At 34.4% G+C, this 25,005-nt stretch overlaps 2 protein-coding genes across 8 annotated transcripts in view; one reads left to right on the top strand and one right to left on the bottom strand.

Moving 5' to 3' along the window:
- Nucleotides 1-371: 371 nt before the first annotated feature.
- The window catches only part of LOC106084131 (uncharacterized), a 700,945-nt gene continuing 676,311 nt past the window's right edge, over nucleotides 372-25,005 (bottom strand). For all 4 annotated transcript variants that reach the window (XM_059366369.1, XM_059366371.1, XM_059366370.1 and 1 more), the window contains exons 5-6: nucleotides 1,230-1,306; nucleotides 372-1,162 (exon numbers count right to left, since the gene is read on the bottom strand). In XM_059366369.1, coding sequence (XP_059222352.1) covers nucleotides 663-1,162; nucleotides 1,230-1,306 — 577 coding nt within the window. In that variant the 3' untranslated portion in view covers nucleotides 372-662. The remainder of the gene's footprint in view (nucleotides 1,163-1,229; nucleotides 1,307-25,005) is intronic.
- The window catches only part of LOC106084130 (protein sevenless), a 66,378-nt gene continuing 64,002 nt past the window's right edge, over nucleotides 22,630-25,005 (top strand). Inside the window, exon 1 of one of the 4 annotated variants that reach the window (XM_013247623.2) lies at nucleotides 22,630-22,767. The gene's annotated coding sequence lies outside the window, so the exon portion shown is untranslated. Of the gene's footprint in view, nucleotides 22,768-22,800; nucleotides 23,614-25,005 lie in introns of those variants that run through there. The other 3 variants (XM_059366367.1, XM_059366366.1, XM_013247625.2) reach the window with 3 other exon arrangements.

Here is a 25,005-nt window from a genome sequence, read left to right as displayed (position 1 = left end):
TATTTTCTCATCCATACACCGATTGTACCAAGTTTTTGTCCATTGATAAAATATCACTGGACCTTAAAGAAATTGTCCTCATTGCCTCATTTTTCATGGTCCGATTGCAATTTATGCAACCGATGACAATTTAACCAGGTCCTCAAATTGACTTTGGACAATATTAGATTTTGTAGCCAGGCAAGAACCCAGTCATGGGGAATTGTGTAAAGTATGTTGTTTAATAGTTGGTTGCTGAGTTTTATTTTAATCCTAGCCAGTTCAATTGATAAAATATCAGTGAAAAGTTGTACTGGTAAGTTATCGATTACTTGCATTAACAGATAATAAGAAACGATTAGTCGTGATTTGCTTTATATAGTACTAAAAAACACATCAGGTGTGTCTGCTTTTAGTACTGTCAGTGGAAATCCCGATTAAGGGGTAATAATTATCTGTTATCGCATAATATCGATAACTATCCAGTACAACTGGATAGAACTAAAATAAATTCAGTTAGAATAATTGTAATCAAAATTTGATTAAATGACCCTTAGAATAATTTATAAGGAATATAAATTTAGTTTCTGTTATTTTTTTTTAATTTCCCTTTCCCTTTTTTCAAACTCAAAGTGAAATTAAGATTTTTTTTCTGTGTTGAATGAGTAAGTGCGCCGATCATTTTAAACAAATGCAAACTGTGGATGTGTACATTTCTTGGGTATATCCAAAGTTAATCTCAACCATTTGCCTCTACATGAGGGTGCGGCCAAAGCTGTCCATCGGGTGGTGCGTCCCGGTAAACCTTCGCCACGGCAATGGAATTGCCTTATTTGCAATGGGGGATAGGGTGTTGTGGTTGTCGTTGTAGTGGTTGTGGTGCTGCTGGTGATCAACGTTGCCTGTGAAGCTTTTTGTGTCAGCGAGGCAGTATCGTATTCATCATGCTCGTCGCTATTGCTGCTGCTACTACTGCTGTTATCGATCATATTCTCTTCACTATCGTTATCGGCATCTGTATTATCTTCCTCGTCCATTATCGCCGAGGTATTGGGTATATCGAATTTTTGCTTATACGAAGGATTATTATGATGTCGAAGCGAGGAGGTATTGCGACTATCCTCAGGGGTCATGAAATCGGGTATATAGGCTTCCATGTCACAGCGTACCACAATGCGATCGCCTGGAATGAAAATAAATAACAATTTTTTAACAGGTGATTCCGATAACTTATAACTAGGAGAACTTACCTTCGATTAATAGATTATAGGGTGGCAATTTATGACAGGCCTTAGAGCTTCTCAAGACTTCAAATTCCACACAGTATCTGTAAAGATAAGAGAAAAATATGGTTAGACATTTAAGCAGCAAAAGGATTTGAAATTTTAAAATGTTTTGTAGTTTTCTTCTCTCGAATATCTAATACATTTACTATTTGAGAGTTGAAAAGCTCTAATCCTAAGCCTAGTATTTAACTCATTTACTAATTGAAAGTTGATAATTCCTAATCCTAAGCCTATTTCCCACTAATCGCCGTGAGAGAAAGTAAAGGTTGAAAAGAGGATGCGGATATAAATCCGCCCCATGCCACTATGGACATACACCTAAGTCAGTAATCGGTTTGTTGTGCGCTCTTAAAGCTAAAAAGTAACCAAAAGAAAATTTTAAGTTAGGAACTCCGTGCTACTTACAAAATCCTTAATATTTTTCCATACCACTCCCCTAAATTGGTTCATGTCTGGTATTGTGTCCCTACCTAAGTACCGGTGTCTGTTAGCGTCGAAATCCGGGCAAGGGCATGGGAAATGCACCAACATCTCATTATCTTCCCCACATGCTATCACTTGCCGCATCGATATGGTACCAATACCAATAGCTATACTGACCCCCTTTTTACTTCCTTTCAATAATAGCCTCGTCCTTTCACGGATTTTCGCCGTCCTACCGACTGTTTCGCTGTTCCACATTGCTACGTACTCGTTCGTCGCGCACGCCCTTAACTCGGACTGCGTCGACCCGAAAGGCTTCGATTAACCAAGTTTATTGACGGCAGTCCTCTGGCCTGCACCGCCAAATTACCTGCCCTTTTAATCCCCCTTACTGCGTTATGACCCGGACCCAAACGATGCGGATTTAACCATCCTCAAAGAAGGCGTTAATCTCCTTCTTACACTGCAAGACTGTTCGTGACCGTATTATCCTGGGTGTTATTGCTCTTTTGGCCTGTTTACTGTCCGTAAAGATGTTCACACTCGACGTCCTCGCGTTAGCACCACACCACCTCACACATTCTGTGATCGCCCATATCTCCGCCTGCAGGACCGTGTTATGGTCAGACAGTCTAAAACAGATCTCACTTCTTGGGTTCTCAATGCAGACCCCCAGGCCCACTCTATCCTCCAGCTTTGATCCATCTGTGTAACATGATCTTCCAGATGGCAATACTAGGCTTCCGTCAGTCCAAGACATTGCCGCTGCCTGCAGTGCCTTGCACTCGACCTCGAGTGTCGTCTCAGGTATGCGATCCAAAACCTGTCCTTCTAGGTTTCTTATCGCCGCCTCAGTTACACCACAATGGTATGAGTTGCTCCCATTAGAGCTGGGAATATATCGATGGCGCTATCGATATCGATACCGTCGATATTTTATATTTAGTCGAAATATCGATTGATATTTTTTTTGCTATCGATACTATTCACTAAGTTCAAGGTATTGCAAAATTAAACAACAATCTGACACTGAAGGTATCCATTAAGGTACACAGCGCCTATAGAGGGCGCAATTTTCATCCGGTTAGGCTGACTTTATTAAATTTGGTTTTATTCGGTCTTTATATTAGTATTACTTTTATATAAATCGATCTCCTGATTTTTACATCTCTTATTGTTTGAAATATAGGTGATGGCAAATTAACGATAGTTTCGATAATATCTACTATTACCAGAAATATCGAATGTTGTGATTATCAATAGTTTGCTAGCTCTAGCTCCCATCTTTAATCCATTCTCCCTTCACGTTAAGTCTCAGAGCCGCAGTGGCTGCCTCACACTTAATCTGTATGTCATTGAGTCGGATATCTATTGGGTTGCCCAAAAAGTAATTGCGGATTTTTTAAAAGAAAGTAAATGCATGTTTAATGAAACTTAGAATGAACTTTAATCAAATATACTTTTTTTACACTTTTTTTCTAAAGCAAGCTAAAAGTAACAGCTTACCAGCTAACAAAAGAAAGAATGCAATTACAGAGTCACAAGCTGTGAAAAAATTTGTCAACGCCGACTATATGAAAAATCCCCAATTACTTTTTGGGCAACCTAGAATAGTCTCCAGTGCCCTAGTGGGCGTGGTACTCATCGCTCCGCCTATGCCAAGATAACATGTTCTCTGAATCTGTTGTATGGTTCTTATGTTGCACTTTTTCTCCATTGCAGTCCATCAAATTACTGAAGCGTAGAACTATCCTAGAGCCAGTGGACTATCCTCGGATACAGGTTCCAATTCGAGCCTACGGCCCGTTTACATAGTGCCACAACAGCTGTGAGCCATCTCAGTACGCTTCTGAATGTGTGTCACATTCACATTCCAATTAAGTTTCCTACCGAAGATCTCTCTTAAGTATTTGACCTTGTCCGATATCGAAATCGTTTTGTTGAGGAAACGTGGTGCGTCAAATTGGCCAACCTTCGACTTCCTCGTGAACTGGCATATTTCAGTCTTATCTGGGTTAACATGGAGACCCCTGGGTCTAGCGCAGTCATATGCCATATGCAAGACCTTTTCGGCTCTTCTGCATAGCTGTTTCGGATCCTTACCCCTAAGAAGTATTAGAACATCGTCTTCATAGCAGATGGGTTCAAATACCTTCTAATAGGTCATTTCATGGTTTTCACCCAAAGCAGTGGTGATAATATGCCCCCCCTGAGGCGTAGGTAAGTATGGGTCTAAGCACGCTCCTGTAGAGCCAGTGGACTATCCTCGGATTCAGGCCCCATGTTGAGCCTACGGCCGGTCTACATAGTACCCAACATTTGTGAGCCTTCTCAGTACGCTCCAATTAAGTTTCCTATTCAAGATCACTCGCAAGTATTTGACTTTGTCAGATATCGATATCGTGGTGCCCACTATCGTCACTACTCGTGAACATATTTCAGTCTTCTCTGGGTTAACATTGAGACCCCTGGGTCCAGCCCAGTCATATGCCATATGAAAGACTTTTCGAGCCCATCTGCGTAGCTGATTCGGATCCTTACCCCTAAGAAGTATTATATTGGGTTGCCCAAAAAGTAATTGCGGATTTTTCATATAGTCGGCGTTGACAAATTTTTTCACAGCTTGTGACTCTGTAATTGCATTCTTTCTTCTGTCAGTTATCAGCTGTTATTTTTAGCTTGCTTTGGAAAAAAGTGTAAAAAAAGTATATTTGATTAAAGTTCATTCTAAGTTTTATTAAAAATTCATTTACTTTGTTATAAAAAATCCGCAATTACTTTTTGGGCAACCCAATATTATCGTCTACCTAGCAGATGGGTTCAAATCCCTCCTCAGCCAGCATCCCAAATTAGTCATTTATGGTGGTCACCCAAAGAAGTGGTAATAATATGCCCCCCTGTGGTTTGCCTTGTGCCATTTTCTCTCTTAAAAAGGGTAATTTTTAAGTGCTATAGGAAAGTTTTTCAAAAAAAAAAACATACAATTCAGGAAAATTAATGAAATTTATCGATAGAACAGTCTATATAATTTAATGGTTGAAGATTATTTCAAATTTTGACCGTGACAGCGCCTCAAATGACCCATCCGCTTAGTCCAATTTTGGCATACTCTTCCAACATTCCCGCCGTTATCTCACAAATAAATGCTTCAATGTTGCGCATGTCTGTATAGGCATGAGCTTTAACATAGCCCCACAAAAAGCAGTCAAAAGTGTTAAGGCGGCCAATTGAACGGTCGCGAACTTGAAACAATAAGTCCATTGTTACTTGTTGATACCACATGTCTTGCAAGTTAAGCTCTGGCATTTTGGGCAAAAAAACGTTGGACATCATCTCACGATTGCCCCCACCATTCACAGTTACGTTACGATTCGCATCATCTTTGAAGAAGTACGGTCCAATGATGCCACCAGCCCATAAACCGCACTAAACTGGTGACTGTTTTTGGATGCATTGGTAGCTCTTGCAATGCTTCTGGCTGATCTACACTCCGAAAGCGACAATTCTGCTTATTTACGTACCAATTGACCCATAAATGAGCTTCGTCGCTGAATGGAAGTGGCGCACAGTGAACATTCTTAACAGAGCAAGCATTTTTATAATAAAATGCAATAATTTACAAGAGTTGTTCGTTTGAGAGGCGATTCATGGTTAAATTTTAGACCAATTTGAAGACGTTTGGGGGTGAAACAAAACAAGAAACTTGCGTGAGCTGTTTAAACCAGTGTTAGCAAAAAGATAATAGCTAAAAAATCATTCTTTATTTATGTCATGGGAACCGCAACTTATCTATCTGTTCCTTAGCATATGGTTTATCCAGTCTCTAAGGACCCGGTCCACACGGTACTGGTCTAAGGATTGGGTCAATGTGTTGGTCAGCACATTCTCAAACGCCCCCTCGATGTCAATGCAAACCGCCAATATGTACATCGTGACATCGAAGGATTCTTGACAATAAATATAGATTGTAATCATTGGAAATGATTTTAATTCTCCGATTCCCCAATCAATTTTTGTTCTCAATAAATTTCATAACCACGTAAACATTTTAAATATTAGTTGCCCAAAAAGTAATTGCGGATTTTTTAAAAGAAAGTAAATGCATTTTTAATAAATCTTAGAATGGACTTTAATCAAATATACTTTTTAACACTTTTTTTCTAAATCAAGCTAAAAGTAACAGATGATAACTGACAGAAGTAAGAATGCAATTACAGAGTCACAAGCTGTGAAAAAATTTTTCAACGCCGACTATATGAAAAATCCGCAATTACTTTTTGGGCAACGCAATAGATTGTAATCATAGGAAATGATTTTAATTCTCCGATTCCCCAATCAATTTTTGTTCTCAATAAATTTCATAACCACGTAAACATTTTAAATATTGTAGTTAAATTTACAAATTAAAACTGAATATGAAAAGCATCTGGCTTATGTTTTTAGTTGAAAATCATCCATAAATTAATCCTTAACATCTGCCCAAAAGAAATAGAAAATCTCTCTTAATATGGACATATGTAAATACAATATTTGTGATTTATTATTGTCCTTCTCATACCATACAACTCCAAAAATATTAACCTTATATTGTAATTGATTTGATTGCTTTGGCAAAGTTATCAATGTTATGGGTTTACGAATTTACAAATTTATGTATTGCAGATAAAGAGCCTGAGGCAAGTGCATGTATCCATAACTTTTCTAATTGATTTCAAATTTAAATTGAGTTACAAACCAAATACAAAAGCAATACTGGCCCTGAAACTATACATGTGTGTGCACATACATATATGGATATGGTGGAGCCAACATATATCATATCATGCGAGTATGTTGATATTCCTCCCACACATTTGAAATGATAAAGCCCATCAAATGTGCAAATATACCCAAGGATGGACTGCCAGCCTGGCATGATAGCAAAGTGAGGGCTTCTTTCAATATCCTTGCAAATATTCTAGCTTTGGGCAAACTTTGCCAGTAGGCAAACTGTTTACTTTGTTTTCCAATATGTAAATTTCGTATACAATATGAAACCATCATCATCATCATCATCACAATGATAGTCGTCACTGTGTGTATGTTGTTCATATGTAAATTTAGATCTTGTTATAATTTTATGGCAAAGAAAAAAAAAACTCCATAAATTTAATAATGTTTTAATATGGAAACAAGCCGCTGAGACAACATCAACCGTATTGCAAAAAGGAAGTATACTTACTACTGTCGACACAGGAGACAGAAAACAAGAAATATCAACAAAAGGCTAAGAAATAAAAACACTTAAGTGTAAAAAACAATAAAAACACGACTCGAAGGCATTGTTATGGGCTGAATAATATAAACATATTGAAAGGATATGCCAGAAAGCATACACAATCCTAAGCCATCCTTAGAGACAGTGTCTTGAAATGAATAAAATAGGGGATTCTATGTAAGAAACTAATAAAAATCCTAAATGTCCAATTTATAGCATAATGTTGACAAAGGAAGATTTTAGGAAGTCTCATGGTTGAAATATTTATGTCCAATTTATAGCATAATGTTGACAGATGAAGATTTTAGGAAGTCTCATGGTTGAAATCTTTATGTCCAATTTATAGCATAATGTTGACAGAGGAAGATTTTAGGAAGTCTCATGGTTGAAATCTTTATGTCCAATTTATAGCATAATGTTGACAGAGGAAGATTTTAGGAAGTCTCATGGTTGAAATCTTTATGTTTAATTTATAGCATAATGTTGACAGAGGAAGATTTTAGGAAGTCTCATGGTTGAAATATTTATGTCCAATTTATAGCATAATGTTGACAGAGGAAGATTTTAGGAAGTCTCATGGTTGAAATATTGACTAGGAGGCAAAGGGGAGTGTAAGTCTCTGCGCCTCTTTACCTCTACAACACATATGCCAATTTTTACAAGAAATAGAAATACGTACTATGAACATGAGCTGCAAAAGCCTGGAGTCACGGCAAGCCAAGTGGACATTAACAAAGCACTGCGATTGCAAAATCATCTAACAGTAAGTGCTATGTTTATCAACCTATTATACAGAGGTATATCGAAAAGAAAACAAACCAATTATCCTGGAGAGAACTACGTGTTTAAGGACTGTACATGAATCATGCCCTAGGATATATGTTAACTAGTTTCGCTGTCGGGCACCTGTAAATCCCCTAGGGGAAATGAGAAAGGACCCAAATCTATCACGGGATAGGTCCTCTGTTGATAGGGACCGGTCCCAGTTCTCGCCGCCTAATATGGAAAAAACCTATTACCTTTATAAGGGTTTGTCGCTCGAGGTGACGAATTGCCACCATTCTAACGCCATAGGATAGGTCCTGGGACAGTTCGAAAAGGATGAGTATACTTGTCAAGTATTTTTAAGGGAGATAACATTAGTTAGCAAATATATTTAACAAATAAGCAATTCTTAACAACAATTAAGCGAAAATTAAGAATCATAATTTATGACAATTGAAACTTTTCATTCCCTGTAGAACATGTCTGGTTGCCCAAAAAGTAATTGCGGACTTTTTAAAAGAAAGTAAATGCATTTTTAATAAAACTTAGAATAAACTTTAATCAAATATACTTTTTTTTACACTTTTTTCTAAAGCAAGCTAAAAGGAACACCTGATAACTGACAGAAGAAAGAATGCAATTACAGAGTCACAAGCTGTGAAAAATACCCTACACCATAAGATGGGGGGTGTACTAATTTCGTCATTCTGTTTGTAACTACTCGAAATATTCGTCTGAGACCCCATAAAGTATATATATTCTTGATCGTCGTGACATTTTATGTCGATCTAGCCATGTCCGTCCGTTTGTCCGTCCGTCCGTCTGTCTGTCGAAAGCACGCTAACTTCCGAAGGAGTAAAGTTAGCCGCTTGAAATTTTGCACAAATACTTCTTATTAGTGTAGGTCGGTTGGTATTGTAAATGGGCCATATCGGTCCATGTTTTGATATAGCTGCCATATAAACCGATCTAGGGTCTTGAATTCTTCAGCCTCTAGAGTGCGCAATTCTTATCCGATTGAAATGAAATTTTGCACGACGTGTTTTGTTATTATATCCAACAACTGTGCCAAGTATGGTTCAAATCGGTCCATAACCTGATAAAGCTGCCATATAAACCGATCTAGGGTCTTGACTTCTTGAGCCTCTAGAGTGCGCAATTCTTATCCGATTGAAATGAAATTTTGCACGACGTTTTGTTATTATATCCAACAACTGTGACAAGTATGGTTCAAATCGGTTTATAACCTGATATAGCTGCCATATAAACCGATCTTGGGTCTTGACTTCTTGAGCCTCTAGAGTGCGCAATTCTTATCCAATTGAAATGAAATTTTGCACGACGTGTTTTGTTATTATATCCAACAACTGTGCCAAGTATGGTTCAAATCGGTCCATAACCTGATATAGCTCCCATATAAAACGATCTTGGGTCTTGACTTCTTGAGCCTCTAGAGGGCGCAATTCTTATCGGATTGGAATGGAATTTCGCACGACGTGTTTTGCTATGATACCCAACAACTGTGCCAAGTATGGTTCAAATCGGTCCATAACCTGATATAGCTGCCATATAAACCGATCTTGGGTCTTGACTTCTTGAGCCTCTAGAGGGCACAATTCTTATCCGATTTGAATGAGTTTTTGCACGAAGTATTTCGTCATGATATCCAACAACTGTGCCAAGTATGGTTGAAATCGGTTCATAACCTGATATAGCTGTCATATAAACAGATCTGGGGATTTGATTTCTTGAGCTTCTAGAGGGCGCAATTCCTATCCGATTTGGCTGAAATTTTGCATGACGTATTTTATTTTTACTTTCAACAACTGTGTCAAATAAGGTTCAAATCGGTTCATAACCTGATATAGCTGCCATATAAACCGATCTGGGATCTTGACTTCTTGACCCCTAGAGGTCGCAATTATTATCCGATATGCCTGAAATTTAGTACGACGGATCCTTTCATGACCATCAACAAACGTGTTTATTATGTTCTGAATCGGTCTATAGCCCGATACAGATCCCATATAAATCGTTCTCTCTATTTTACTTCGTGAGCCCCAATGGGCGCAATTCTTATTCGAATTGGCTGAAATTTTACAAAGGTCTCCAACATATAATTTAATTGTGGTCCGAACCGGACCATATCTTGATATCGTTTTAATAGCAGAGCAACTCTTTTCTTATATCCTTTTTAGCCTAAGAAGAGATGCCGGGAAAACAACTCGACAAATGCGATCCATGGTGGAGGGTATATAAGATTCGGCCCGGCCGAACTTAGCACGCTTTTACTTGTTTTACATAAGCAGGTTAAGTTCGAAGATGGGCTATATCGGACTATATCTTGATATAGCCTCCATATAGATCGATCAAGATTTAGATCGAGTTAAGGTTTTGGGGAGGAGGTAAAAGCCGCATTTATGGTCCGATTTCTCCGAAATTTTGGACAGTGAGTTGTGTTAGGCTTTTCGACATATTTTTGTAATTTGGCTCAGATTGGTTCAGATTTCCATTTTTCACCGGATTTTGACGAATGTTGGCTTACATATATACCCGAGATGTTGGGTATCCAAAGGCCTAACTTTTTACTTGTTGTATACATTTTTAGCAGAATCAAATGTCGCCAGCATTAATAGAGGATAATCACCGGTTTAAATTTTGTCCGATGTTCTCGCCAAGATTCGAACGCAGGCGTTTAGCGTCATAGGTGGACATGGACAGTGGCACGAATTCGATATCCACATTCAGGGCGAAATGTCCCCACCCTAAAAAGATATCAGAGAGTTAAAGAAGGCGCAGTGGAGCGGGCCCGGTTCGGTTAGTTTTCTATAAATATATAGATTTTTTTTTTAAGATTCAATTAAAAAAATAATTGAATCAACAAATTTTTTGATTGAAAAAGACATAAGAAAATGATTGAATCAACTAATTTTTTAATTGAAAATGACAAAAATTTCAATCACTATCGTAATTGAAAAAAAAAAATCATTTTCAATCGCAAAATGATTGATTCAATTAATTTTGTAATCGAAAACATTTTTATTTTTAATTAAATAAAATTTTTGTGATATTTTTTTTGTGTACCTAAAAATTTTAAATTAAATCGTTTTACTGTGCATCTTTTGTGAACGCATATTCTATTTCAACATTTCTCCCATTCTGTTAGCCAAAAATCACACACTTCTATGCTACGGAAACCCAGTGCGGCTCTTCCGTTTCCGTTTTGTGGCTGGTATTGGTGTGCAGTGTGTAAAAGGACATGAAATGGCTGAAATTTATGAAGTTCTGTTGGTCTGGTGTTGGGTCACAGTAAAGTTTTAAATGTTTTGGGGGCATAAAATTCAATTGAAAATGCCACCTAATGTAATAAAATATGAGAATTAACTTGGAAAATATGTAAATTTCCCTCCAAAAAAAATCATACACACACACAAATGAAAATCCCACAAATATGGAAAAGCACTGAGTGATATTTGTTTGTACAACCTACCAATAACTAAATTTAATTTAATTTTATTTGACAACCTTATTTGGAGGGTATATATGGGGACGTCTCTTCTGTTGGCTGTAACACATATATGAAAGAGAAAAAAAAGTATCTTTTGGAAAATTCATTGCAAGTATTGATTTCGTTATTATTTGATTTTGAGCTTTGTTTGTTTGTTTTGCTGGTTTGGCCTTTGGATAAAATATCTATATGAGAAAATTATAAAATAATTGGATTAAGGTTGTATTTTTGGGATTCGCCATTACAGAAAACCTCACAAAAAGAAAACCTCAAAGCAAAGCCTCAACTTCCTAAGAAACATTGGTTCTCCCTCTCCTGAAGCTCGCAGACATAAAAAACAATTTGCTAACAAATAAAAACAGTATTAAAGTCTAATAAAAAGTTATTGATTCAATATCCTATGCTACTCGCACAATTCAATTTGAACTTTTTTTGAGCCTTTCCTTAATTTAGTCCTATAATAATAATGTGAAAAGTTTCTACAAAAAGGCTAACATTAAGTTATGGCCCTTCAAAGCGAGCTTGCTTAAGGCTGATTGTAAATATTTTTCTTTGGTAGCCATAGAGTTTTGTTTTAAGTATCTTCAGCTGTATGAAGAGCTTAAGGCTTAAAGAAAAATTCAGAAGGTGCTACTTGTTTGGGGGGAAGACAAATTTCGGCGAAATTTTCTACGATAAACTAATTGTGAGAAATTCGAGTTAATAAGTGCGACCAAAAATGTCCTATTACTATTGGGTTGCCCAAAAAGTAATTGCGGATTTTTCATATAGTCGGCGTTGACAAATTTTTTCACAGCTTGTGGCTCTGTAATTGCATTCTTTCTTCTGTCAGTTATCAGCTGTTACTTTTAGCTTGCTTTAGAAAAAAAATGTAAAAAAAAGTATATTTGATTAAAATTCATTCTAAGTTTTATTAAAAATGCATTTACTTTCTTTTAAAAAATCCGCAATTACTTTTTGGGCAACTCAATATTTGATGTATCCATTAGTTCAGGTGTTGTCTACCAAATAAACATTCACAGAAGGTTTATCCTACTGACAGCGTTCCTGCTTAAAAGATCCACTCTCAAATTTCTAAGCAGGACTAGCATTGAAATTCTGTAGTTTTTATTATCAGGTATCTCAAATATTACATAGCCCATATGGGTTTTTATACCCTCCACCATAGGATGAGGGTATACTAATTCCGCCATTCTGTTTGTAACACCTCGAAATATGCGTCTGAGACCCCATAAAGTATATATATTCTTGATCGCCATGTCATTTTAAGTCGATCTAGCCATGTCCGTCCGTCTGTCTGTCGAAAGCATGCTAACTTGCGAAGGAGTAAAGCTAGCCGCTTGAAATTTCGCACAAATACTTCTTATTAGTGTAGGTCGGTTGGGATTGTAAATGGGCCAAATCGGTCCATGTTTTGATATAGCTGCCATATAACCCGATATTGGGTCTTGACTTCTTGAGCCTCTAGAGGGCGTAATTCTCGTCCGGTTTGACTGAAATTTTGTACGTGGTATTTTGGTATCACTTCCAACAACTGCACTAAGTATGGTTCAAATCGGTCCATGTTTTGATATTGCTGTCATATAAACTGATCTTGGGTCTTGACTTCTTGAGCCTCTAGAGGGCTCAACAACTGCGCTAAGTATGGTTCAAATCGGTCTATGTTTTGATATAGCTGCCATATAAACCGATCTTGGGTCTTGATTTCTTGAGCCTCTAGAGGGCGCAATTGTCGTCCGATTTAACTGAAATTTTGCATGAGGTGTTTTGTTATGACTTCCAACAACTGTGTTAAGTATGATATAAATCGGTTCTGGCTGTCATATAAACCGATCATGGGTCTTGACTTCTTGAGCCTCTAGAGGGCGCAATTGTCGTCCGATTTAACGGAAAAATCAATAACTGTGTTAAGTATGATTTAAATCGATTCATAATAGCTATACCAGATAGCTGTCATATAAACTGATCTTGGATCTTGACTTCTTGAGCCAATAGAGCACGCAATTCTCATCTGATTTGGCTGAAATTTGGCATGAGGTGTTCTGTTATGACTTCCAATAACTGTGCGCAAATCGGTACATAAACTGATATAGCTGCCCTATAAACCGATCTGGGATCTTGACTTCTTGAGTCTCTAGGGGGCGCAATTCCCATCCGATTTGGCAGAAATTTTGTACAACGGTTTCTCTCATGACCTTCAACATACGTGTCCAATATGGTCTGAATCGATCAATAGCGTGATACAGCTCCCATATAAACCTATCTCCCGGTTTTTCTTTTTGAGCCCCTACGAGGCGCAATTCTTATCCGAATGAACTGAAATATTACACAATGACTTCTACAATGTTTTCGAGCCCCTACGAGGCGCAATTCTTATCCGAATGAAAATGAGAAACTGCGTTGGACCGGGAATGGCGTCACTAAACAAGACCAAACAGTGACGAACTACAATATATTATAACTGCCACAACACGAGGCATAATTTGGCTGTGTACTTGTGGTTAGTCGGAGACTGAAACACCTTGTCTCCAGCTTTACTCTAATGGATGAGAGGCTGGCAATCAGAAAAAAAAAATTTGCAACATCAGCCTTATTTGTGTCCCGTCCCGACGGGAGTCCTGGGGGCGTCCCACCACCATAACAACCCCCAAATAGGACGTATTTGCTCACCAAGACAATTTGGGTCTTCAAGACAGTGGAGCTCGATATTCATAGATTTTAAGGTCCATACCCCAAACCGGACATATTTGCTGGCTTTTGGTATTTGAGATTAGAAAACGAATTTGATATATTGAGGCCAATGTCAATATGGGGTTCAAATTAATAATACATAGGTATATGAGAATAGAGCATGTTGCTGATATATTTTCAGGGCTTAGTGTTTGGGGGACCACCCGACTCCCCAAAACACCCCTAAATCGGGCATATTTACCGACCATGACAATGTGGGCCTAAATGAAAAGTATTGGGGGGTAGAGTAAGAATTGATACCCATTTTCGGAACCAATTTTCTGGGGGTCTATCCCTTTCCCAAAATACCCCACAAACAGCAATTTTTTAGTGATCTTCGCAATATGGGGCTCAAATAAAAGTATTTGGGAGTAGAATACTAGTTTGATATCCAAATGTAGGGGTATCACCCCTTTCCCAAAACATACCCAAAGGGAAAAAATTTTTCGACCATGCCAATATGTGGCTCATATGAAATGTATTTGAGATTAGAAAACGAATTTGCTAACCTATTTTGGGGCCATGTGTTTGGGGGACGCTTCATCCTGTAAACTCCTCTTAAGCTAATGGCAATATGGGGTTTAAATACATGGTATTTGAGAGAAGAGCACGATGCTGATATTATTTCAGAGCCAAGTATCTGGGGGACCACCTCTCCCCCGAAAACACCACTAAATCAGACATCATGAGAATATCGGGCTGAAATGAAGTATTTTAAGAATGGAGTACACCTTACATCTAAACTTAAATTCGTAGACCAATAAATATCATATGGGATTCAGCTAAAGGCACTTATATTGTTAAACTGTTAGTCAAGCGATATACTATTTTCGTAGCATGGTATTTCACTAACAGCTCTTTAATTGTCGAAAATAGATATTCAAAGGAAAATTTTTGCTCCATATAAAGTAAAAGAAGGCGCAGCGGAGCGGGCCCAGTTCAGATAGTATCCAATAATATACAGGTTCTGTTTATTCCATATCTGCCGGTTTGTGCAAAGAATCCAGATGAAGATTTCAACATTGGCAACACAATGATGGATATATTTGCATTTAAAGTTAATTCTTTCCTGTAAGGCTTTTATTGTATTTTTAATACCCTATGGTAAAGAGGTAAAGGGCAATACCCTATGGTATTGCTTTAGTAAAGGGCTGACATAGGTATTCCCGATATTTGTACCGGATGTCAAGGATGCACTTTATGCTCCAGAAAATCCCGAATTTGTAACTCTACCATTGTGTTAGCTTATGGGTCCAATTTTGAGAAAATTTGCAATGTTGCACATTCAAAATGGTTAACACACATTTTTCTCTTTAAAAGTAACAAAAAAAAAAAAAAAAATACTAATTGCTCAAATTACAACTAACCAGAAGACTTTTCGAAAGTAATGACTGTGGCTAAAAAGCTTTTTTTATTACAATACTATGAATAAAACCACACAAACCTCAATACTAGGTTAGTCTTTTCTTTGTAGGGTGAGAGTAAAAGTGACTAAAACAAAGAGTTGACAAACTAAACTAGAAGGCAACAATATGAAAGGCAAGTGGGGAAGAGGGAGACCAAATGTGGTAGTGCCTTGGGAAAATGTGGAAAATTTTAACTTTTCCATAATAAAATTTTATAGAATGGCAATTAGTGACATACTTTAAAAATATATTAAAAAACTTTCCTAATCTACAGTGCAGTGTGGCTGCCAGATATCAAAAAACTAAATACAAATCAAACACAATAACAAAATTTAAAAAAATCTTGTATATAAAAATCAATTAGTGTTTGTTTGTTTATCCCATAGGCTCAAAAACAGCTGAACCGATTTTCTTAAAATTTCACAGATTGTGTAGATTGGTGTGGAACGAAACACAGGCTTGATGATAGGTATTGAAGACTAGAAAAGGTATATCGTATTAACCTTGTTGCAATCCCAGAACTCCTCTAAACAGATTCATTCAATGTTGTCAATATGGGACTCAAATAAATATGGCATAAAAAATTAGGTCCAAGTACCATTAAAAGGACATATGAGCCGATCATGACTACACGGGACTTAAATGAAAGGTATTTGGGAGTAGATTGCGAATATGACATTAAAATTTGCCTTTAAGTCTTGGTGGCACTTTTTCTCCTAAAAATACGTCTAATAAGTTAATTGACCCATAACGATAATATTGGACTCAAATTAAAGATATTTGAGACTAGAAAACGAATCCAATTTTGGAGCCAAGTGTTTGGGGGTACGCCCTAATGCACCCCCTTAACACAACTTTATTTCCGACTAGGGCAATATGGAGCTCAAATCAACGGTATGTGGGTGTAAAGTACGAATTTGACATCTGTTTTCAAGGTAAAGTGCGAGTGGCCACCCCAGCTCCAAAACACCTCCAAACGGTTCATATTTACCGACCATGACAATAAATGGCTTAAATTAAAGGGATTTCAGAGTGGAGCACAAATTTGATATCCATAATTGAGTCGAAAAGGAGGCCACCGCAGTGCAGAGGTTAGCATGTCCGTCTATGACCCTGAACGCTTGGGTTCGAATCCTGGCGAAACCATCAGAAAAAATTTTCCGCCGTGGTTTTCCCCTCCCAATGCTGGCATCATTTATGAGGTTCTATGCCATGTGAAAACTTCTCTCCAAAGAGGTGTCGCATTGCGGCACGCCGTTCGGACTCGGCTATAAAAAGGAGGCCCCTTATCATTGAGCTTAAACTTGAATCGGACTGCACTCATTGATATGTGAGAAGTTTTCCCGCTGTTCCTTAGTGGAATGTTCATGGCCAAAATTTGCAATTTGCAATTTAGTCGAAATGTCTGAGATGCCATCTCTTCCTTAAAAAGCACTTCTCATTACCTTAATTTTTAAAAACACCAGATCTCGGAGATTGGTAATGCGATTCGTTCGAAATTTTTTCCCGCTCTTACAGTCACCTAAAACAAAACATGGTTTCCATTATTGGGGTCGGGTGCTTGGGGGCCGCCCAAAACCCCCCAAATGGGTACATAGACCAGTCACTACATTCTAGGGCTCAGACGAAAGGTGCTTGAGAGAAAAAAAGAACGAATTTCATTCAAGAGCCATGTATTTGGGGGTCCGCTCCAACCTAAAACACATCCTTAATCGGACATACTTACCAGCCGTGGCTAGAGATGGGCGATGGGTAAATACCCAAAAGGTATTTACCCGGTAAATTGGATAAATATCCGGATATTTTTTTAAATTTTGCAGATTTCTTGGGTATAAAAAAAGTTTTCGAAACAATTTTTTATGATTTCGTATTCTTTGTATATAAACCTGACCTTCAGATCTCATAAAATCGGATTTTATAAACCGATCTCCAGACTTAAAGTCTTTAGTCGATTTCGATCCAATTTGGCAGTGTTGACAAAATTTCCCATAGACATGAAATTTTGATAAAATTTCTCATAGAAATGAAATTTTGAAAAAAATTTTCACAGATATGAAATTTTGATAAAATTTTCCATAGAAATGAAATTTTGACAAATTTCCCATAGAATTGAAATTTTGACAAAACTTTCCTTAGAAATCAAATTTTGACAATATTTTCCATAGAAATGAAATTTTGACAAAATTTCCCATAGAAATGAAATTTTGACAAAATTTCTCATATATATGAAATTTTGATAAAATTGCCCCTAGAAGTCGAATTTTGACAAAATTTCCAACAGAAATGAAATTTTGATAAAATTTCCCATAGAAGTGAAATTTTGACAAAATTTCCCATAAAAATGAAATTTTGACAAAATTTTCCATTGAAATGAAATTTTGACAGAATTTCCCATAGAAATGCAATTTTGAAAAAATTTCCCTAGAAGTGAAATTGTGATAAAATTTCCCATAGAAGTGAAATTTTGACAAAATTTCCCATAAAAATGAAATTTTGACAAAATTTCCCATAAAAATAAAAAATTGACAAAATTTTCAACCGAAATGAAATTTTGACAAAATTTTGCACAGAAATTAAATTTTGACGAAATTTCCCATAGAAGTGATATTTTGACAAATTATCCCATAAGAATGACATTTTGACAAAATTTCTAATAAAAATTAAACAAAATTTTTCATAGAAAAAATTTTAAGAAAATTTCCCATAGATTGAAAATTTGACAAAAATTTTCCATAGATTGAAAATTTAACAAAAACTTCCCATAGAAATGAAATTTTGATAAAATTTCTTATAAAATTAATTTGAAGAAAATTTCCCATAGTAAAGAAATTTTTATAAAATTTCCCATAGCAAAAAAATTTTGATAAAATTTCCCATTGCAAAGAAATTTTGATAACATTTCCCTTAGATATGTAATTTTGACAAAATATTCCAGAGGAATTAAATGTTGAAAAAATTTCCCATAGAAGTGAAATTTTGACAAAATTTCCCATAATAACGAAATTTTAACAATATTACCCATAGAAATTATATTTTGACAAAATTACTCGCAGAATAGAAATTTTGACAACATTTCCCATAGAAATGAAAGTTTGATAAAATTTCCCATAGAAATGAAATTTTGAAAAAATTTCTCATAGAAATGAAATTTTAAAAAAATTTCCCATAAAAATGAAATTTTGAAAAAATTTCCCATAGAAATAAAATTTTGAAAAAATTTCCGTAGAAATGAAATTTTGACAAAACTATCCATAAAAAGGAAATTTTCACAAAATATCCCATAAAAATTAAATTTTGACAAAATTTCCCATAGAAGTGAAATTTTGACAAAATTTCCCATAAGAACGAAATTTTTGACAATATTTCCCATAGAAATGATATTTTGACAAAATTACTCACAGAATTGAAATTTTGACAAAATATCCCATAGAAATGAATTTTAGTAAAAATTTCCATGGAAATAAAATTTTGATAAAATTTCCCACAGAAATGATGTTTTCGCAAAATACCTCATAGAAATTAAGTTTTGACAAAATTTCCCATAGAAGTGAAATTTTGGAGTTAAACAAAAATTTCCAATTAAAAGAAGAGGTTTTGACAAAAGATGAAATTTTGACAAAATTTCCAATAGAAATGATATTTTCGCAAAATATCCCATACAAATGAAATTTTAAAAAAAATTTCACATAGAAGTGAAATTTTCCCATATTTCCCATAGATATGATATTTTGACAAAATATTCCAAAGAAATGAAATTTAATACAAATTTCCATGGAAATGAAATTTTGATAAAATTTCCCATAAATATAAAATTTTGACAATATTTTCAATATAAATGAATTTTGACATAGAAATGAATTTTGACAAAATTTTTTTTAACAAAATTTCCCATGGAAATGGAGTTAAACAAAAATTTCCAATAGAAATGAAATTTTGACAAAACTATATAGAAAAGAAATTTTGACAAAATTTCCCATAGAAAGGAAATTTAGAAACAAAATCCCATGGAAATGGAATTTTGACAAAATTTCCCATAAAAATGGTATTTTGATAATTTTTTTTCATCAAAATGAATAAAAAAAATTTCCCATTTGTTTACCCTTTCTATTTATAGTATGATGATATCCTAAAAAGAAAAGTTTCCCAACATTTCCGGTTTGCTTAAGTTTTCTTTTAAATTTTTAATGCCATTATTCTTTAAACTTCCATTACCAAGTTTCATGTACAAAACCCAATCAATGTCTCTCATTTATTGTTAATGCAATGCCTTCAGGCATAAATGAAGAAAAAAAAAGGGAAGAAAGGCAGCCAAAGAGGGAAAATGGGAATGTTTTAACGATCATTGTCATCAATCAAATTCAATATTTTTGTATTATTATTTTTTTAGCCTTGGGCTTAAAAAACAAAAACAAGCCAGTCACTATAAAGGAGTCCTTTGAAACCTTTGGCATACTCCAAACGACCCTAACTTCATATAACTGGCACCTTTTCGGCTTAATCTCTTTAAAATTGCCGGCACTTAAATTGGAAAATCATGGCCTTGCTAAGGAATTGGAAAAAAATTCAATAAACAAATTTCCTTTTAGGAAAGAAATGCTAGGAGGGGAGGTATGAAAAAAGGTGTTGACAAAAAGAACTGGCATGACTGGCTTAAAATTTTCTCTTCGTTAGCAAAGAAAAAAACTGAATATTTATCACACAATGAGGTGGAAATTTGTGTATATAAATTACACTTCAACACCCTGAGAAATGAACGAACGAACCTTTGTTGAGATGATTTCCGTTTCCGTTAGACACTGAGGCTCTCAACAGATGCTAAGAAATGACATTGAACAATGGCTTGTAGGGGAGGGTGTAGGAAAAAAAACAAAAACCCAAGACATGGTGTAAAGTAATTGAACATTTAAGTAGCTCGATTTCCGCCATCAGCTTCCTTTGCCACGTTTACACTCTCTCCCCCCCTTTCCATGCCAATCCAACAAGGCCTTAAAGATATTTTCGTTATACAAAAATGGCTGCCTTAACGGAGCGGAACAAGTCAAGTGGTGTTGACTTAAATGGCAATGACAACTTAGACTCCATAAAGACAGGTTGAAAAATACCTGTTGGCAATTTCCCATTCTTCCCCCTTCCTCCTCTCCCTCGTCGTGGAGAAATGAGCACTAAAAGACATTAGGGCGTGAAAAAACTGAATGGCATTCATACCAGAACTGTTAAAATTTCCGTTAAATGCTAATAAATTTTCAAATTATGCCAAGGAAGCTTCAAGGAAATGATTTTAGAATTTTTATAGACTCTGTTTTATAACTAGAGTGGGGGAGGGGAAAGGTAGACTTATGTAAAAAATGGTACTTTAAATATTTAACGCGGGGAGGTAGTTCAAGAAGACAAAAATGCTTTTGGATGTACAAAATATTTCAAATAAAAAAAAACTGATTTATTAGGAAATTTTGCAAAGTTTTATTTCTAAGGAAAATTTTGTCAAAATTGTAATTCTATGGGAAATTTTGTCAAAATTTTAATTCTATGTAAAGTTTTGTAAAATTTTATTTCTATGGAAAATTTTATCAAAATTTCAATTCTATGGGAAATTTTGTCAAAATCTCATTTCTAAGGGCAATTTTGTCAAAATTTCTTGTCTATAGGAAATTATAGCAAAATTTTCTTTCGAAAGAAATTATGGCAAAATTTCATTTCTATGGGAAATTTTTTAAAAATTTCATTTCCATGGGAAATTTTTTCAAAATTTCATTTCTATGGGAAATTTTGTCAAAATTTCATTTCCATGGGAAATTATGGCAAAATTTAATTTCTATAGGACATTTTGTCAAAATTTCATTTCTAAGGGAAATTTTTGTCAAAATTCATTTCTATGGGAAGTTTTATCAAAATTTCAATTCTATGGGAAATTTTGTCAAAAAATTCATTTCTATGGGAAATTTTGTCAAAATTTCATTTCTAAGGGAAATTTTGTCAAAATTTCATTTCTAAGGGAAATTTTGTCAAAATTTCATTTCTATGGGAAATTTTGTGAAAATTTCATTTCTAAGGGAAATTTTGTCAAAATTTCTTGTCTATAGGAAATTATAGCAAAATTTCCTTTCGAAAGAAATTATGGCAAAATTTCATTTCTCTGGGAAATTTTGTCAAAATTTTATTTCCATGGGAAATTTTATTAAATCTTCATTTCCATGGGAAATTTTGTCAAAAAATTCATTTCAATAGGAAATTTTGTCAAAATTTCATTTCCTGGGAAATTTTGTCAAAAATTTCATTTTTGAGGGAAATTTTGTCAAAATTTCATTTCTATAGAAAATTTTGTAAAAATTTCATTTCTATAGGAAATTTTGTCAAAATTTCATTTCTATAGGAAATTTTGTCAAAATTTAATTTTTAGAGCAAATTTTGTCAAAATTTCATTTCCATGGGAAATTTTGTCAAAATTTTCTTTCTATAGGAAATTTTGGCAAAATTTCATTTCTATGGGAATTTTTTTCAAAATTTCATTTCTAAGGGAAATTTTGTGAAAATTTCATTTCTATGGGAAATTTAGTCAAAATTTCGTTTTAATGGGATTTTATTTCTAAATTTCCTTTCTATGGGAAATTTTGTCAAAATTTCATTTCTATAGCAAATTTTGTCAAAATCTCATTTCTATAGGAAATTTTGTCAAAATTTCATTTCTATAGGAAATTTTGAGAAATTTCATTTCTATGGGAAATTTTGTCAAAATTTCATTGCTATGGGAAATTTTGTCAAAGTTTCATTTATATGGGAAATTTTGTAAAAATTTCATTTCTATGGGAAATTTTGTCAAAATTTTATTTTCTTTAGAAGATTTTAAAAATTTCGTTTCTATGGGAAATTTTTTCCAATTTTTTTTATTAAAATTATATCTAAATTCTTTCTCAGAGTAAATACTCTCGTGACCCTTGCACGTTAAAGCATCGCTTGTTTTGTTTAATTAATACCATTGTGAATGGTTAATAAGTATAACAATAAAGTCAACATTGGCTTACACCATTCAAACTAAAGCTCAGCAAAGTAACACAAGACAATTCAAATCACGTTCAACCCTCGCTCAACAACAAACAAGCCATAACATTTGCTCAGCCCACCCTAAATGGGGATGGACTGACAACAACAACTACAACAACAACGCCACAAGCTCAGCATGCGTTGATTGTTTGTTTGATACGTTCGTTGTTCCAAGTATAACAACTATAGACAACTTGCTTGAGACGATCAGTTGCGATACAAACGTGATAGCGATAAGATATCGAAAACAAACGCACATTAACGGTGTAAATTTTTTCTCAATGTATTGAGTTTTTTTGCAAAAACTATCGTGACACAATAATATTAAACCGTCGATAGTTTTGTTTGAGTGATTATATTGTGAATGGTTATAAGGTACAAAGCAAAGAGGGTTGCCTCTTTGGCAACAGCAATCTCAAACAATCAAACGCGCAACAACAGTTACCTTAATCCGCACAAATTGGAAAATGAAGTGCAATCCAAAAATGCAACACGCAATCTCTCTCTCACTCGCATTCTCTATTCCTTCACTGCACTTTCGTAAAGGACGGTCAAACCATTCCTTCATTCCATCCAAATTCCATGTGCCAAAATCAGTGATGCCAAACAGTCAAAACAAACAAAAGCACTAAAATCCAAAAATTTTGGAATGTGCGTATATAGAAAATCGAAAAATCGTAGCTTAGCATTAGAATGCTCAAGTCACAAATCCAAAAAATTAGTAATGGTCCAATTTCACCTAATTTCTAAACAAACAGACAACGAATTTTGAATTGAAATTAGAAGTCATAACAAAATACCTCATGCAAGATTTCAGCCCAATCGGATAAGTATTGCGCCCTCTACACGCTCAAGAGTAAAGATACGAGATCGGTTTATATGGCAGCGCGCTCTCTCTCTCTCTCATTCTCTGTTGCTCTCGTTACTTTAGGGTAGTAAATAAAAAATGAGAGTTGCAGAAAAAACGAAGCTCAAGCTGAGATACAAACGAAGACGAAAATCGAAGGCATTTTTTTTATCGATTGTTAACAAAAGCTCTCGCTACTTTACTGCATGTGTCATAGTAGTGTCGTTGAAGTCATAGTGGTATGTTGTTCAGTTATTTTCTAAGCGGCGGCGCTAGAGGGGTTTTGCCATTCAGAGTATAATAAAATAATAAAAAAAAACAACTATTAAAAAAAATCAGAATTGATCTTTAGCAAAATGTATGTGAGTGTGTGTGTAAGTGCGTTTGGTTTTGTGATGGTGTAAAGCATAAAAAATGAATGAATTATGATATATGACCGTGTATTGTTGTTGCCCTTATGGAGGGGTGGTGGTCCTGCATACATATTTGGTGACAGAAAAAAAAAACAAAAAATGTCAGATACATGTCGCATTCTCCACATGATCTGATTATGTAGCCGCTCTCAAATGATGTTTGATGATGGTGAAGTAGCATTGGGTGTTGTTTTAGAGTGATGAAATTTAATTTAGAAAAAACAATAGAGATAATGAATAAAATAAAATAAAATAAAATAAAATAAAATAAAATAAAATAAAATAAAATAAAATAAAATAAAATAAAATAAAATAAAATAAAATAAAATAAAATAAAATAAAATAAAATAAAATAAAATAAAATAAAATAAAATAAAATAAAGTAAAGTAAAGTAAAGTAAAGTAAAGTAAAGTAAAATAAAATAAAATAAAGTAAAGTAAAGTAAAATAAAGTAAAGTAAAGTAAAATAAAATAAAATAAAATAAAATAAAATAAGATAAAATAAAATAAAATAAAATAAAATAAAATAAAATAAAATAAAATAAAATAAAATAAAATAAAATAAAATAAAATAAAATAAAATAAAATAAAATAAAATAAAATAAAATAAAATAAAATAAAATAAAATAAAATAAAATAAAATAAAATAAAATAAAATAAAATAAAATAAAATAAAAAAATATAAAATTAAAAAAAAAAAAATAAAATGAAATAAAAAAAAAAATAAAAATAAAATAAAATAAAATTAAAAAAAATAAAATTAAATAAAAAAAAATAATATAAAATACAAAAATAAATAAAATAAAAAAAAAAATATTTCATAAAATTTGACTTTATTTTAGTAGCTGTCTCGGATTATCCGTGTAGTGGTTGTGAGTTCTATTCCCACCAGACTTATGTGTCTGTCGGCATCACAATGGGCAAAAATAGGCTTAGTTAGTCTGATTTAAGACTGTCACTATAACTTAATCTTACCAGGACCGACTTTACAAAGTTCTCTCTCTCTCTCCATATACGGTATTTTTAAGGGTTACCTTAGTGTATATTTCTTATAAAAACTTTTTAAATTTATTTATTTCTCTCATCCCTAAAGAGGCACCCTTTACCCTTTATATGCGTGCAACAAGTGCTTGTGGCGGACATGACATCCCCCACTTAATGAAGTATCGTGCCCATCAATTTGTGTCGGGGAAGGACAGTGAAATCGCACATCCCAAACATAAAAAGCAAAAACTACAACAAAAAGAAATGTATATATGGTTAATAAAAAAAAATTATGTGATTATTATTAATTGAATCAATTCCAAGTGCTGGAGTGAAATGTCGTAAAAAAAGCGAAGCCAATTTTATGG

Source organism: Stomoxys calcitrans, chromosome 4 (genome assembly GCF_963082655.1).
Source record: "Stomoxys calcitrans chromosome 4, idStoCalc2.1, whole genome shotgun sequence".
NCBI lineage: Eukaryota > Metazoa > Arthropoda > Insecta > Diptera > Muscidae > Stomoxys > Stomoxys calcitrans.
This window is presented reverse-complemented; position numbering and strand designations above follow the sequence as displayed.